The 13052-nt window shown below is 36.6% G+C and overlaps 1 protein-coding gene across 1 annotated transcript in view; it reads right to left on the bottom strand.

The window, feature by feature from the left end:
* Nucleotides 1-3921: 3921 nt before the first annotated feature.
* The window catches only part of LOC118833159 (meprin A subunit beta-like), a 97911-nt gene continuing 88780 nt past the window's right edge, over nt 3922-13052 (bottom strand). The window contains exon 11 of the mRNA XM_036740556.1: nt 3922-4011. Within this exon, the coding sequence (XP_036596451.1) occupies nt 3922-4011 (90 nt within the window). The remainder of the gene's footprint in view (nt 4012-13052) is intronic.

Below are 13052 nucleotides of genomic sequence, written 5' to 3'. Positions count from 1 at the left end.
TACTAGCTGCTTTTTCTTATTTAGGTCCTTTATTCTTAGGTGTCTTTCACTTAAAAGTTCTAATATAAATCAAATCTTAATAACACAGAAACTGCAGAAAATAAAATACATGTCGCAACAAAGCCTCTATTCCCTGTTCTCGACTTTGCTGCTTTGTTGCCCTCTCATATCCCTCTGACAACAATCCTGCACTTCTGGGCACCCTGAAGCCCACACTTCTAGGCAATAGGTTATCAGAGGAACCTCTCCTCCTAAGATCCCAAGTCCTTGCTCCCATACTACCGGAACCTGGAATTTTTGCTCCTCGTCTCCCAAACCCAGCAACCTCTATTAGAAAGTAAAGGTCCCTCAGGGACCCTCCTCGATGACCCCCTAGACCTTTAATTCAGGTGCTTGACTCTGTAGCTTCTCAGCACCCCCCAGTACACAACCAGGCTCTGCAACTGTGAGGAGAAAAGAAAAGCCTCTACACTTGGTAAGCCCAATAGATGTAATGATTTGGGAATGTAGTTAATATCATCCGAACTTTTTCTGTTTGTACTATTATTGTACTTCTGAATTGTAATAAAATTCTCCAACATTGTAAAATTTATGTGACTAGAAATGAGATTAGACAAAGCAATGTTTAATCTGAATTTTGGTGAAACTACAAAATGCAAACAATTGTGTAAAACCGGTTAAGTTACTTTCTCAGCCTTGCTAACCCTGTCTTGTTAAGGTCACAGCTAAAACAATCCTGCCAGCACTTATGAAACTTGTAAGACTGTTAGCTAGGTTTTTTGGGATTACTGTTTTAATGTTAAAAACCAATAAAGTTTTAGAGAGATAAAAGAAATTATGTCCTCCCACCCTTTGGGCTAGATTCGTTGGTGGGTTCTATTAAATTTTATATGGATATTTATTAGGGTAAACATATTGATTATTGTGACTTATTATTATTGCTGTTCAATTAACTATCAACCCCCTCTTCCTGGAAGGGAAACTGACTATACCTTGTTAGCTATGAATTAAATTCCTTAGGCTTGTTTTTCACCTGGGCCAAAAGAAATAGTTAGAATACTGGCCCAGCACATTTTAAACTGATCCAATTATAATAGATGATTCCAAACTGTTTGTAAAACTTTCCCAAGAAAAATATGAATGGAACTTAGAAATTTATATTTGAATAATTAAAAAGGGGTGCATATTGTTATTTGGCATTAAGAAATTTATTAACTACATAGCCCCAGGAAAATTCTATTGTGGTAATATTGGATATCTATTGAGACTTACTGACTATGACATACTTATTGAGATTTACTGGTTGCGACGTAATTATTGTGATTTACTAATTGAGACCATCCTTGTTATCGTTACTATAAATACTACTAATATATGTATACATATATGTAAAATTTGAGATTCTGCGTTGTCAGAAAAGCAACTTCTTTTATAATCTAAATGTTGTTAAGCTAAGAATTGTACTGAGTTAGAAAACTTTTAAATCATTCTAATTAACCATGTCATAATATGTTGTAGTGTTATAATTTAAAAAATCATAAATTACCAAATTTCATCTTTGATTGTTTTGCTATCATTTAGGAAATTTGTGAGATTGTTAATTAAGCCTAAGTCTGGTATTTACAAAACTATATTTAGTCTTCTTTTTTTTCTCTCTTCAATTATGTAGAAAAGACTTGGTGATCGAATTTAAGAATTGTTTAATACTTAGAAATTAATAATAATATCAGGATAAATTGTAAGCTGTTTCTGAGAAAGGGAAATAAGTTTATGAAGAAAAGTTTTGTAAAATCCTTTGCATAATTTTTAGAAAACCTCGACCTTGAATAAGTGTGCTACGAGAAAAGGCAAAAGATAGCAGACAGGCCCAGGGTTTTTCTATTAACCCCTTCCTGAAATCCATGTTACTGCTCCTTATTTTGTAAAATTGCCAAGGCCCCTGGAAACTATCTGCATGGGCAAGGTCATCAGCTCCAGAAAAAGAACCTGTTTGATTTATGTAGGTCCGTAACTACGAACTTAGCTTGCTAAGAAGCCGCAAGTTTATGTATTATAGATAGAAAGGATTCTAACAATTGGCTTTTTCACCAGGACAAATTTAAATTTGAGAAGGAAAGATATTAAATGAAAACCCTTATGCATGTGAGTCCTGATAAATCTTCATTGCTTATTGCAACTCCGTCTCTAGCTCTAAGCTGTGATTGGTCAAACTTACTATTTTAGGCAAAAGGCACTTAGGACTATAACTAATTTTATTTTGAGTTTGAATTTGGGTATAGTTATCTGCATTGAAGATCTGTAACTAAATTTGAGCTTACACAAAGCAAGAATGTTTTATCCTATCATATTGGGTATGACACCTGTCTCTGCTTTTTCCTTCTATAGCAAATTTCTGTCATCAGAACAAGTAGTTAGTATGAGACATAAGCTCTTTTGTGGTATCTTACTAGGCAATCTGATCTTATTTTTATCTAGAACTAGAACATGTGCAGAAATTTATACAAACTGCTTAAGACTCACTTTAAGATGTTCTCTTTGTTTATAAGGATTCTAAGAGCAGTATACAACATCTTTTTGACTTAGAAACGTGATATTTAGGAATTCTACAATAACTAGAAACTTTGTTTGCTATAATGCTTTGGAATTACTGTTACTTATGGACTTTTGCACCAATTTAGTGAAGCTTTATGAAGAAGGATAGAAATGCATATGAGCCACATAGGGCTCACTGTAATTGCTCCTTAAGCAATATGAGAATGTTATTTTGTTATTTGATAAATATCATGCTCATTGCTGGCTTAAAGTTTGTTGCAATTACTAATGATGACGATAGTAAGAAAAATGTTTTGTGATTTAGTTTGTAAACACCATCAAAGGAACATAAAGATTGGGGATGGCACTTTAACATTGTGCTAAGGTTGCTCTTGTAGGAGAATGGACAGAAAGCTGGTTCCTGCAAGAAGAAAAGGAGCTTCTGCAGAAGGGGGCCGAGGCCCAAGGGACCAGGGAGCAGCAGGAGCAGCAGCCGGCCGTCGAGGGGGAGCAGGAAAGGCGGCAGGCAAGTGGGTGCAGCAGGAGAAGGAGAGATTACTGAGTGAATCAGAGGAGAAGAGGAGGAAGGAGGATTGTCAGCACCAGGAGCAGAAGGAACTGACAGAGGAGAAGGCCAAGGACGTTGCAGTGCCCCAGCTCACCCCGGAGCTCATCAGTCAATTGTGCCAGTCTCTTCTCCCGAACCCGTACTTTGAGAGCTTCCGAAATCGAAGGGTCCAGGACGTATTTGACCAGAGTAAACTGCAGGATCAAACACCTAAAACAACTCCAAAAGACTTATGAATGAAGCAGACTGTTGACTGTTAAAAATAATAATAATAATAAAAATTAAAAAGGAGGGGGGAAGGGGATTATGTGGAATATTGAAGTACCTGCACGCTTGTAGGCATATCCCTTCTTGTGCCCCTCCCTCTTTCTTCCACTTCCCTGCCCTGTCTGCATCCAGCACACAGAATCAGGTTGGCCAAGCTCACACTCTCCAGGATCTTGTGCATAACGTCTCCTTAGGGCATTTTGTCAGGCTATCAACACTGTTAGACAGGCGGTCATGAAACTAGGAGAGGAAACAGAGCTGATAGAATTTAACCAACAGTTAAAGTGTGATTATCGCTACCCCCCCTATTGTGTCACCCCCCAAAAATACTATGCCACTGAATGGGGCTGGGATAAGATCAAAAATCAATTACAGGGCCTCTGGTACACTAATGTGTCCTTACATATCACAGACCTCTATGAGCTTGCCACTTTCATTGGTGAGGCTAGTTTCCAGGACCTGTTCCCTGATAAGTTTTCTAAAGAGTTCCTTAATTTCTTCCAGCATCCCTGGTCTCCTTGGGATGGCTGGAATGTACATTGATCAGTGTTGCCTTAGGCACTGGCTGCATAGCTCTTCTTTTGTGTCTGCTGCCCTGCCTCCTGCGTCAGCTCTTGAAAGTGCTGACATCCTCCATCACCACTCTAAAGCATGATATTTGGAGACTACATGCTGAGCACTCTCCTCGCTCGAGAGGTGCTGCGTTGCAAATCGAAAGGGGGGAATTGTAGGGAGTTAGTGCCGACCCCGGGGCTGCTCGGACCCTAGCGCTTGGCCTGTTTCCTGGGTAAGACCAGACAGGCTTAGTAGGAATTGGAACAGTAGGCGCCCGGAGGAAAGACTTCCATCCCTAGCAGGCCCCCTTAACAGCCTTCCCACTCTGGTAGTCATCCTTTCTCATGCAAGCAGAGTCCATTCACCAAGGACTCACAAGCCCAGTAGGAGGAACACAGCTGGCCATTACCAAATGCTCTTGAACCAGTGCCTAACACAAACACTCTTTAATTAATGGGAACTTCTTGGATACTTTACAAGGGCATCCTGCCCCATGCCTCACATAGCTCATACAGTACTGATACCAGTTTGTATCCTGCCCGAGCCTTCCCATGCCTCTTTAGATACTGTAGAAATAGCACTCCCCTCCTGTTCCCATATTCCTATGGAAACCACCTTACCACAGCCCTAGTTTTCCCATACGCTTGTAGGCAACATAGTTTATAATAATCTAGATTCTTCCCACCAGATATCGCTACTTACATCTAATCTAAGGGCAACAATATATTACTGAAGCACATCTCTTTTTTCCCATGCTCTCATGCCCTTGAACACCTGCTTCTGCTTATGTAGTGCAAAAACCTATAAAAATGGATAATGGCTTCCAATAAATTGGAGTTGTATCCATCTTTAGCTCCTGCCTCATCATTGTGTACTGAGATAGGGCTACTTGCTGGTCAAGGACCCCTAACAACAACCAGCTAGTGAGAAAGCCTGGGGACAGAGTGAAAGAAGGAGTTCACGGTTGGACCACCGTCCCAGGGGCAACAGAGGTGGGGCAGCTTCAGAACTACAGCTGCAGTTGCTTCCGGCCCCAGGCCCACCTGGTGGGAGGAATTAAGTGGCAGATCAGAGCAGGAGTGCAGAGCATGCTTAAGATCTGAGTCCAGCCTGGGTTGGGGGTTTTTGGGCAAGGAGGAGTGCTGGTGTGGCAGAGCTGGAGCATCTCCTCAAGCTTGGAACAAAGTACTCCTTACTCTACAAGCAGTCATACCCCAATGAAAAACTCAAGGGTCAAGTTAGTTGGCTGGGAACATGGCCAGGCAGCGAAAACACCCCCAGACTGAGTCTCAGACTTTGGAATCTTTCTTCAGTGACAAAGAAGACCAAAACATACAGCCAGAAGAAGTCAACAAAGTCAAAAAGCCTACAACAAAAGCCTCCAAGAAAAACATGAACTGGTCTCAGGCCATGGAAGAGCTCAAAAAGGATTTGGAAAAGCAAGTTAGAGAAATAGAGGAAAGATTGGGATGAGAAATGAGAAGGATGTGAGAAAACCATGAAAAACAAGTCAATGACTTGCTAAAGGAGACCCAAAAAATACTGAAAAATATACAGAAGAAAACAACACCTTAAAAAATAGACTAACTCAAATGGCAAAAGAGCTCCAAAAAGCCAATGAGGAGAAGAATGCCTTGAAAGGCAGAATTAGCCAAATGGAAAATTAGGTCCAAAAGACGACTGGAGAAAATACTACCTTAAAAATTAGATTGGAGCAAGTGGAAGCTATTGAATTTATGAGAAATCAATGAAATGAATGAATGAAAAAGTGGAAGACGATGTCAAATATCTCATTAGAAAAACCACTGCCCTGGAAAATAGATTCAGGAGAGATAATCTAAAAATTATTGGACTACCTGAAAGCCATGATCAAAAAAAGAGCCTAGATATCATTTTTCAAGAAATTATCAAGGAGAACTGCCTAGAGAATATTCTAGAGCCACAGGGCAAAATAGAAATTGAAAGAATCCACCAATTGCCTCCTCAAATAGATCCCAAAAAGAAATCTCCTAGGAATATTGTCGCCAAATTCCAGAGCTCCCAGATCAAGGAGAAAATACTGAAAGCAGCCAGAAAGAAACAATTTGAGTATTGTGGAAACACCATCAGAATAATCCAAGAGAGATCGAGGGGCTTCGAATATGATATTCCGGAGGTCAGTGTAGCTAGGATTAAAACCAAGAATCACCTACCCAGCAAAACTGAGTATCATGTTCCAAGGTAAAATATGGATTTTCAATAAAATAGAGGACTTTCAAGCTTTCTCAGTGAAAAGACCAGAGCTGAGTAGAAAATTTGACTTTCAAACACAGGAATCAAGAGAAGCATGAAAAGGTAATCAAGAAAAAGAACAAGAAAGAGAAATCACAAGGGACTTACTAAATTTGAACTGTTTGGTTACATTCCTACATGGAAAGATGATGTGTATGATTCATGAGGCCTCAGTATTAGGGTAGGTGAAGGGAATATGCATATACATAAATATATATATATATATATATATATATGTGTATGTGTGTGTGTGTGTGTGTGTGTGTGTATGTGTGTATGTATATATGTTTGCATATATATACATATATATGTATATATATATATAGATATAGATATAGATATATAGAAAGAGAGAGAGAGGGCACAGGATGAGTTGAAGATGAAGGGATGAAGGGATGATATCTAAAAGAAATAAAGTCAAATTAAGGGATGAGAGAGGAAGATATTGAAAGAGGGAGAAAGGGAGAGATAGAATGGGGTAAATTATCTCACATAAAAGTGGCAATAAAAAGCAGTTCTGTAGGAAGAGAAAGAAGGCAGGTGAGGGGGAATGAGTGAATCTTGCTCTCATCAGATTTGACCTGAGGAGGGAATACCATACACACTCAGCTGGGGATCTTACCCCACAGGAAAGAAGAAGGAAGAAGATAAAAAAGGGAGATGATAGAAGGGAGGGCAGATGGGGGAGGAGGTAATCAAAAACAAACACTTTTGAAAAGGGACAGGGTCAAGGGAGAAAATTCAATAAAGGGGGATTGTTAGGAAGGAGCAAAATATAGTTAGTCTTTGACAACATGAGTATTGTGGAAGGATTTTACATAATGATATGCATGTGGCCTATGTTGAATTGCTTGACTTCTTGGGGAGGGTGGGTGGGAAGGGAAGAGGGGAGAGAATTTGGAACTCAAAGTTATAAAAATGGATGTTCAGAAACCAAAAAAAAGTTTTTGCATGCAACTAAAAATAAGATACACAGGCAATGGGGCATAGAAACTTATCCTGTCCTACAAGAAAGGAAGGGAAAAGGGGATGGCGGGGGAGTGGGGTGACAGAAGGGAGGGCTGCCTGGGGAACAGGGCAACCAGAATATACGTCATCTTGGAGTTGGGGGGAGGGTAGAAATGGGGAGAAAATTTGTAATTCAAACTCTTGTGAAAATCAATGCTGAAAACTAAATATATTAAATAAATTTTTAAAAAAAGAAAATGTATTGTCACAGAAATAAATGGATGGTATTGAGAATAAAGTGTAGGCTCATTGCCACGATGAAATTAAGGAAGATAAGGATAAAAAATTCAAGATCTTGGAATGTAGTGTAAACTACATTAGTAAACTCCTTGAGTAGAACACTTGGAATGGAATCCTGATCATAAGAGACTGAGTAGGAGATAATAAAGACATGAAAGCAACTAATGTAAACCTATGAGGTCAGAAACGAATAAGAATTCAGAGATTCAAAAACAGCTTGAGAGAGTAATGCGGTCAAGAGAAAAAAATAAGATGAGAAGATATGTTTTAAGGTATTGTTATGATTCCTTATGTCTTACAGAACAAAATTTTTAAACAAAATTATGATGCTATTTTTTAGAATCACCAGATTCTAAAACTAATAAAGTTTTTTTTTCTAATTCCTCATTTTACTTCTCTATGTAGTTTAATATTTTAAATATTTCTTATATGAAAAAATATATTGAAAATTGTTTTCTCACCTACTACTACCATTCTCTTGTTTTACTGATGAATTTATTTCATTTATTATATTTTACTCTTGTTTAAACCAGTGAAAAGTCCATATAGTTTATTTTATTTATTTGAATCTAAGTACAACCTTTATCAAGAGACCTACTCTTCTATCTTATTTGTTAAGTTTAATTTTGTTTTTCTTTCACTTTTCCCTTTTTTTACCGATTAGCTGATATTTTACTTGGAAGATGCTTGAAAATCAATGAAGAAATTAATTGGGAAAATAATAGGAAGGGAAGATCACAGCATTTTAGAGTTGGGAGAGAGCTCAGTGGTTATTTGCCCCACTCTGTACTCCAGGTATAATTATGTTTACACTTGACCCAACTGTTTTTCAGGCAGTATTTACTTTAAGGCTTCCAATAAAGATAAATATATCACATCACAAGGCAGTCCATTTCAAACAGCACATTGTTCAAATGATTAGGAAGCTTTCCCTAACATCAAGACTAAATTTGCATTTTTGCAACTTTCACCCATTGATCCTAATTATACTTCAGTAAAATAGTAGGAACCTTAGTAAATGTATAAATGGCATTAGCTTTTGTGTTCATTTCTAACAAAAACTAGGAATACAAAATAGAAAGAAAAATTTCATTCAAAATTAATGTAACACACATATTATTGTAAATTATATGTCATGTTTTGCACTGTTGCTGTATATACACATATATAGAGGAATGATGTTAATTTTATTTAAATTCAGTTATAATTAATTATAATATAAATTATATATATATATATATATATATATCAACAATGTACTCTTTATGAAGATAGAAGAATTACTAAATAATTAGATACTTGGCACTAATACCTGTATTCTGTTAATAAGGAGAGACTATAAAATTAACGTATCCATTTAGTTCTATACTAATCAGATGGTGTTGGCGGAAAAGGAGGAGTTGGAAGAGGAAGCAGAGGAGGAAGAATGGGAAGAGAGCTCTTTCCTCAAGTACAGATATTTCCAAATGATCTTACCAATGACTTTGCAGTTTGTGCTGGGAACCAGTCTTCTTTGGGACTCTTCTTTGGGTGTTGATTTATACTCCTTGATTCTGTTGTCACATTTATCATACTATAAAGTATACATTTACTATTATGCTCGTTGCTTCTTTGATAACCTGGAGAAACAATATATAATGAAAGGTGCTAATGCTAGGGCCATGTCGCAACTTATTCGTTTATTCATTCAACCAATAGCCATTTTTACTATCTCCAAGAGAGGCAGGCAAATACATATTGAGAATAATTGATAACAGATGGATGGTTTGAGTGTTGATTTAGTATTTAAGAAACATTAAAAGAATCAAAGGATGCCCTCCCACAAATTGTGTGGATTCTATATAAATAATTTGTGAAAAGTTATGGTTCCGTACTGTGGTATTTATTACAGATATGAAAGTGATAGAGAAAAATTTTTGAAGAATTTAATCAACAACAAATTAAATCAACGTTTGTATTGATACATGGTGAATTAGATGTAAAGCTAGGCATAGAAGGGTGTTTAAAATTATTTTGGAAAATATGCTTTGAGAAAAAAATGGAAAGATTTCAGAGACCTATAAAAACTACTTATGAGACATGCCTATGTATCATGAATATTTATCTCAAAAAAAAGAATGCCATGGGCATTGAGGACTTAATGGACAAAAAATATTTCCACTAATGTAAAAGTCATTTCTAAACTCATTGTTTGTAGACTTTTAGATCTTCCAATTTTTATAGAAGAAGGAAAAGAAATCAACATCAAACCAGAAGAAATAAGAAAGGTGAGAAGAAAGCACAAGCACGCACCTAAGTATAACGGTTCTATCTCAAACTAGAAAAGCAAGTTATTAGTTCCTAAAAATTTTCTAAATGACAAAGGAATATACATTGAGCACAATTACCATAATTCTCTGAAGAAGTTCAACTGATGAAAAGCAATTTCCATAACAAATAGTAAAAAAAAGAACCCAGAAACTGCTTGATCTCCATGCCAAGCAAAGAGACACGGAGGTCAAGAGCAATATATTTTGAGTATAAATGCATTCGCAAAAATAGAGGATGGTGGAAGTTTTGAGCAATATTAGCATATAGTACAGAAAATAGGAAAAAATGAGTAAACAAAAAGTTTGGCTCAAGACATTACTAAGGCAGATCATTCTAATGATGTTTATAAATTACCCTGGGAGTAGTAGAAATGAGTGAAAAAAATCAAATGGATTTTCCAGAATTTGTATGGTGAACAATTTTCAGCATTTCCTGACAGTTGAACCATGATATTTAGATTAATTCCTAAGTCCTTAACATGCCACATGAGTAAAACGAAATTTGCACTTAAGAAAATGATATTGGGAAGAACAGGATAACCAGGCCAAGTAAACAGAGAATAAATCTTACGTATAGAGACAACACGACTTTGAAAATATTGAGGGATCAATTTTCAAGATTCTGAGATGGTCAAGATATCAAAAAAGCCAGTGAATCTCTTTGAGTCTGTTTCTTCATCTGCAAAACGAGTAAGTTGAAGTCTTTCTTAGCTCTAGATTTATATTCTGATCCCATAATTATAAATACGGATGGTATTGTTACAAAAAATGGATTATATCAAATCATCTCTATTTTCCCATTCCAATGTAATGTTCATGGAATTTGCAAACTCACATATTGAGAATAACCTTGATGGAAACATGAGAAGGGAACTGGCAATTTGTTTTTCAAATTATTATCTAAAGCAGATCACTTCTCCACCAAACAATGAACCTCTATGTTGCACTTTAATGTTTGCCAAGCACTTTACACATCTCATTTGATGAGGTTGAGAGAAGTTGAGTGCCTTTCTGGTAGTTATACAGCTAGTTAGTGTCCAAGGGAGGATAGAATCTCAGGTCTTTCTTACTCCAAGTGCAATGTTTTATGTACAATTCTATATCACTTCCCAAGGAGTGGGCCAAAGGAGCAAGCAGTGATAACTACAATTCCTCTTATAAAATTGAAATCTCCAGGCCTTAACCTTCTCTCTAGTCCTGCCCTATCCAAAGATTCTCTAGTTTTTAATCATCTTTCCTGCTACTAGATCTTCCAGAGTGGAGGGCCCTGCTATCTCACCTTTCAGTGTTCCCTGACATCTCCTGGGCTTTGTCATCTGCCCTATGATGCTACCTTAAAATATCTGGGTCTTTCTTTTTGAATATAGGTGATCTCTTATGTATTGTCTTCCTCAATTAGAGTGTATCTTGAAAGTATGAACTATCTTGCTTTCCTTTTTGTACCCATGACTGAAATGTCCTCCTTTCTTCTACTTCCTAGAAGGTCTAGTTTTCCTGCAATTCAGCTCAGAAGTCACCTTCTACCCAGTCTTTCAGCCACCTGCCTATACTTACCCCAACAAAACCTTATAAACTTTTATATCTATCTATCTATCTATCTATCTATCTATCTATCTATCTATCTATCTATCTATGTATCTATCTATCTGTCTGTCTGCCTGTCTATCTATCTATACATACATACATACATATATATATATATATGTATATAACTAAGCATGTACATATGTCCTTCTCCCATGGGGGAAGAACATATTGAACTAGTACTTAGCAGATTATCTTTCAGATAATTGACACTTAATAAATACATCTCGATTAATTAATTGATTTGCACTGTCTGCCCTACATGCCTAGAATATACTCCCTCTTCATCTTTGCCTCCTTGGAATACAATCTATTTTGTAAAAAAATATATATATATATTTATTTAATTTTCAATTCACGGAATGAAGGAAGCCTTTCCATAACATAGTGTAATTTCATTTAAAAAAGATGAAATTCCAAATCTATTTTGTACAACTTGCTATTCCTTTTAAATATATAATGAAGTTATCATGTAGATTATTTTTCCTTTTTTTCCTCCCTCCCCACATTAGAGATGGCTACTATTAGCCATAAACATGTATATGTATATAAAATGATTCTCTATATACTTCTACTTGGCAGGGAATTTGTGGTTTGTTTTGTTTTTTTTTTCCCCTGCCCCATGAAGGTAGAGTCTTCCTGCATGTGTCCTTTGTACCTATAACATTCAAAATAACTTGTTCGCTCAAAATTGTTCTTAAAACAATATTGCTATTACTGTATAGAACATTCTCTTGGTTCTGCTCATTTTGTTCTTCATTATTTCATGGAAATCTATCCATGTTTTTCTAAGATCATTGAGCTCTCCATTTCTTGTAGCACAGTAGTAGCACTCCATCACAATCATGTGCCAGAAATTTTTCAGCCATTCCGCAATTGATGGGCATCCCTGCAGTTTCCAGTTATTTGCTACCACAAAGAGAGCTGCTATAAATATTTCAGAAAATACAGTTTCTTTTCCTTTTCCCCTAACCATCTTTGAAAACAGACCTAGTAGTGGTATTGATAGGTCAAAGGGTATAGACAGTTTAATAACTCTTTGGGCATAATTCCAGAGTATTCTCCAAAATGGCTGTATAAGTTCACAATTCTACCATCTATGAATTAGTGCCTGAATTTTTCCACATTCCATCCAACATTTGTGCTTTTCCTTTTCAATCATTTTAGCCAGAATACCAAATTATCTTTTTTTTTCCTTTCTAATATATTTTTAGGTTTTTTTATTTATTTAATATTTTTAGTTTTCAGCATTGATTTTCACAAGTTTGAATTACAAATTTTCTCCCCATTTCTACCCTCCCCCCACTCCAACATGGCATATATTCTGATTGCCCCATTCCCCAGTCAGCCCTCCCTTCTGTCACCCCACTCCCCCCATATCCTTTTCCCTCACTTTCTTGCAGGGCAAGATAGATTTCTGTGCTCTATTGCCTGTATATCTTATTTCCTAGTTGCATGCAAAAACTTTTTTTTGAACTTCTGCTTTTAAAACTTTGAGTTTCAAATTCTCTCCCCTCTTCACTCCCCCCCCACCTTCTCTATGAAGGCAAGCAATTCAACATAGGACACATGTGTATCATTATGTAAAACCCTTCCACCATACTCATGTTGTGAATGACTAACTATATTTTGCTCCTTCCTATGCTATCCCCCTTTGTCAAATTTTCTCCCTTGACCCTGTTTCTTTTTGAAAGTGTTTGCTTTTGATTACCTCCTCC

Source organism: Trichosurus vulpecula (assembly GCF_011100635.1).
Source record: "Trichosurus vulpecula isolate mTriVul1 chromosome X unlocalized genomic scaffold, mTriVul1.pri SUPER_X_unloc_2, whole genome shotgun sequence".
Taxonomy (NCBI): Eukaryota; Metazoa; Chordata; class Mammalia; order Diprotodontia; family Phalangeridae; genus Trichosurus; species Trichosurus vulpecula.
This window is presented reverse-complemented; position numbering and strand designations above follow the sequence as displayed.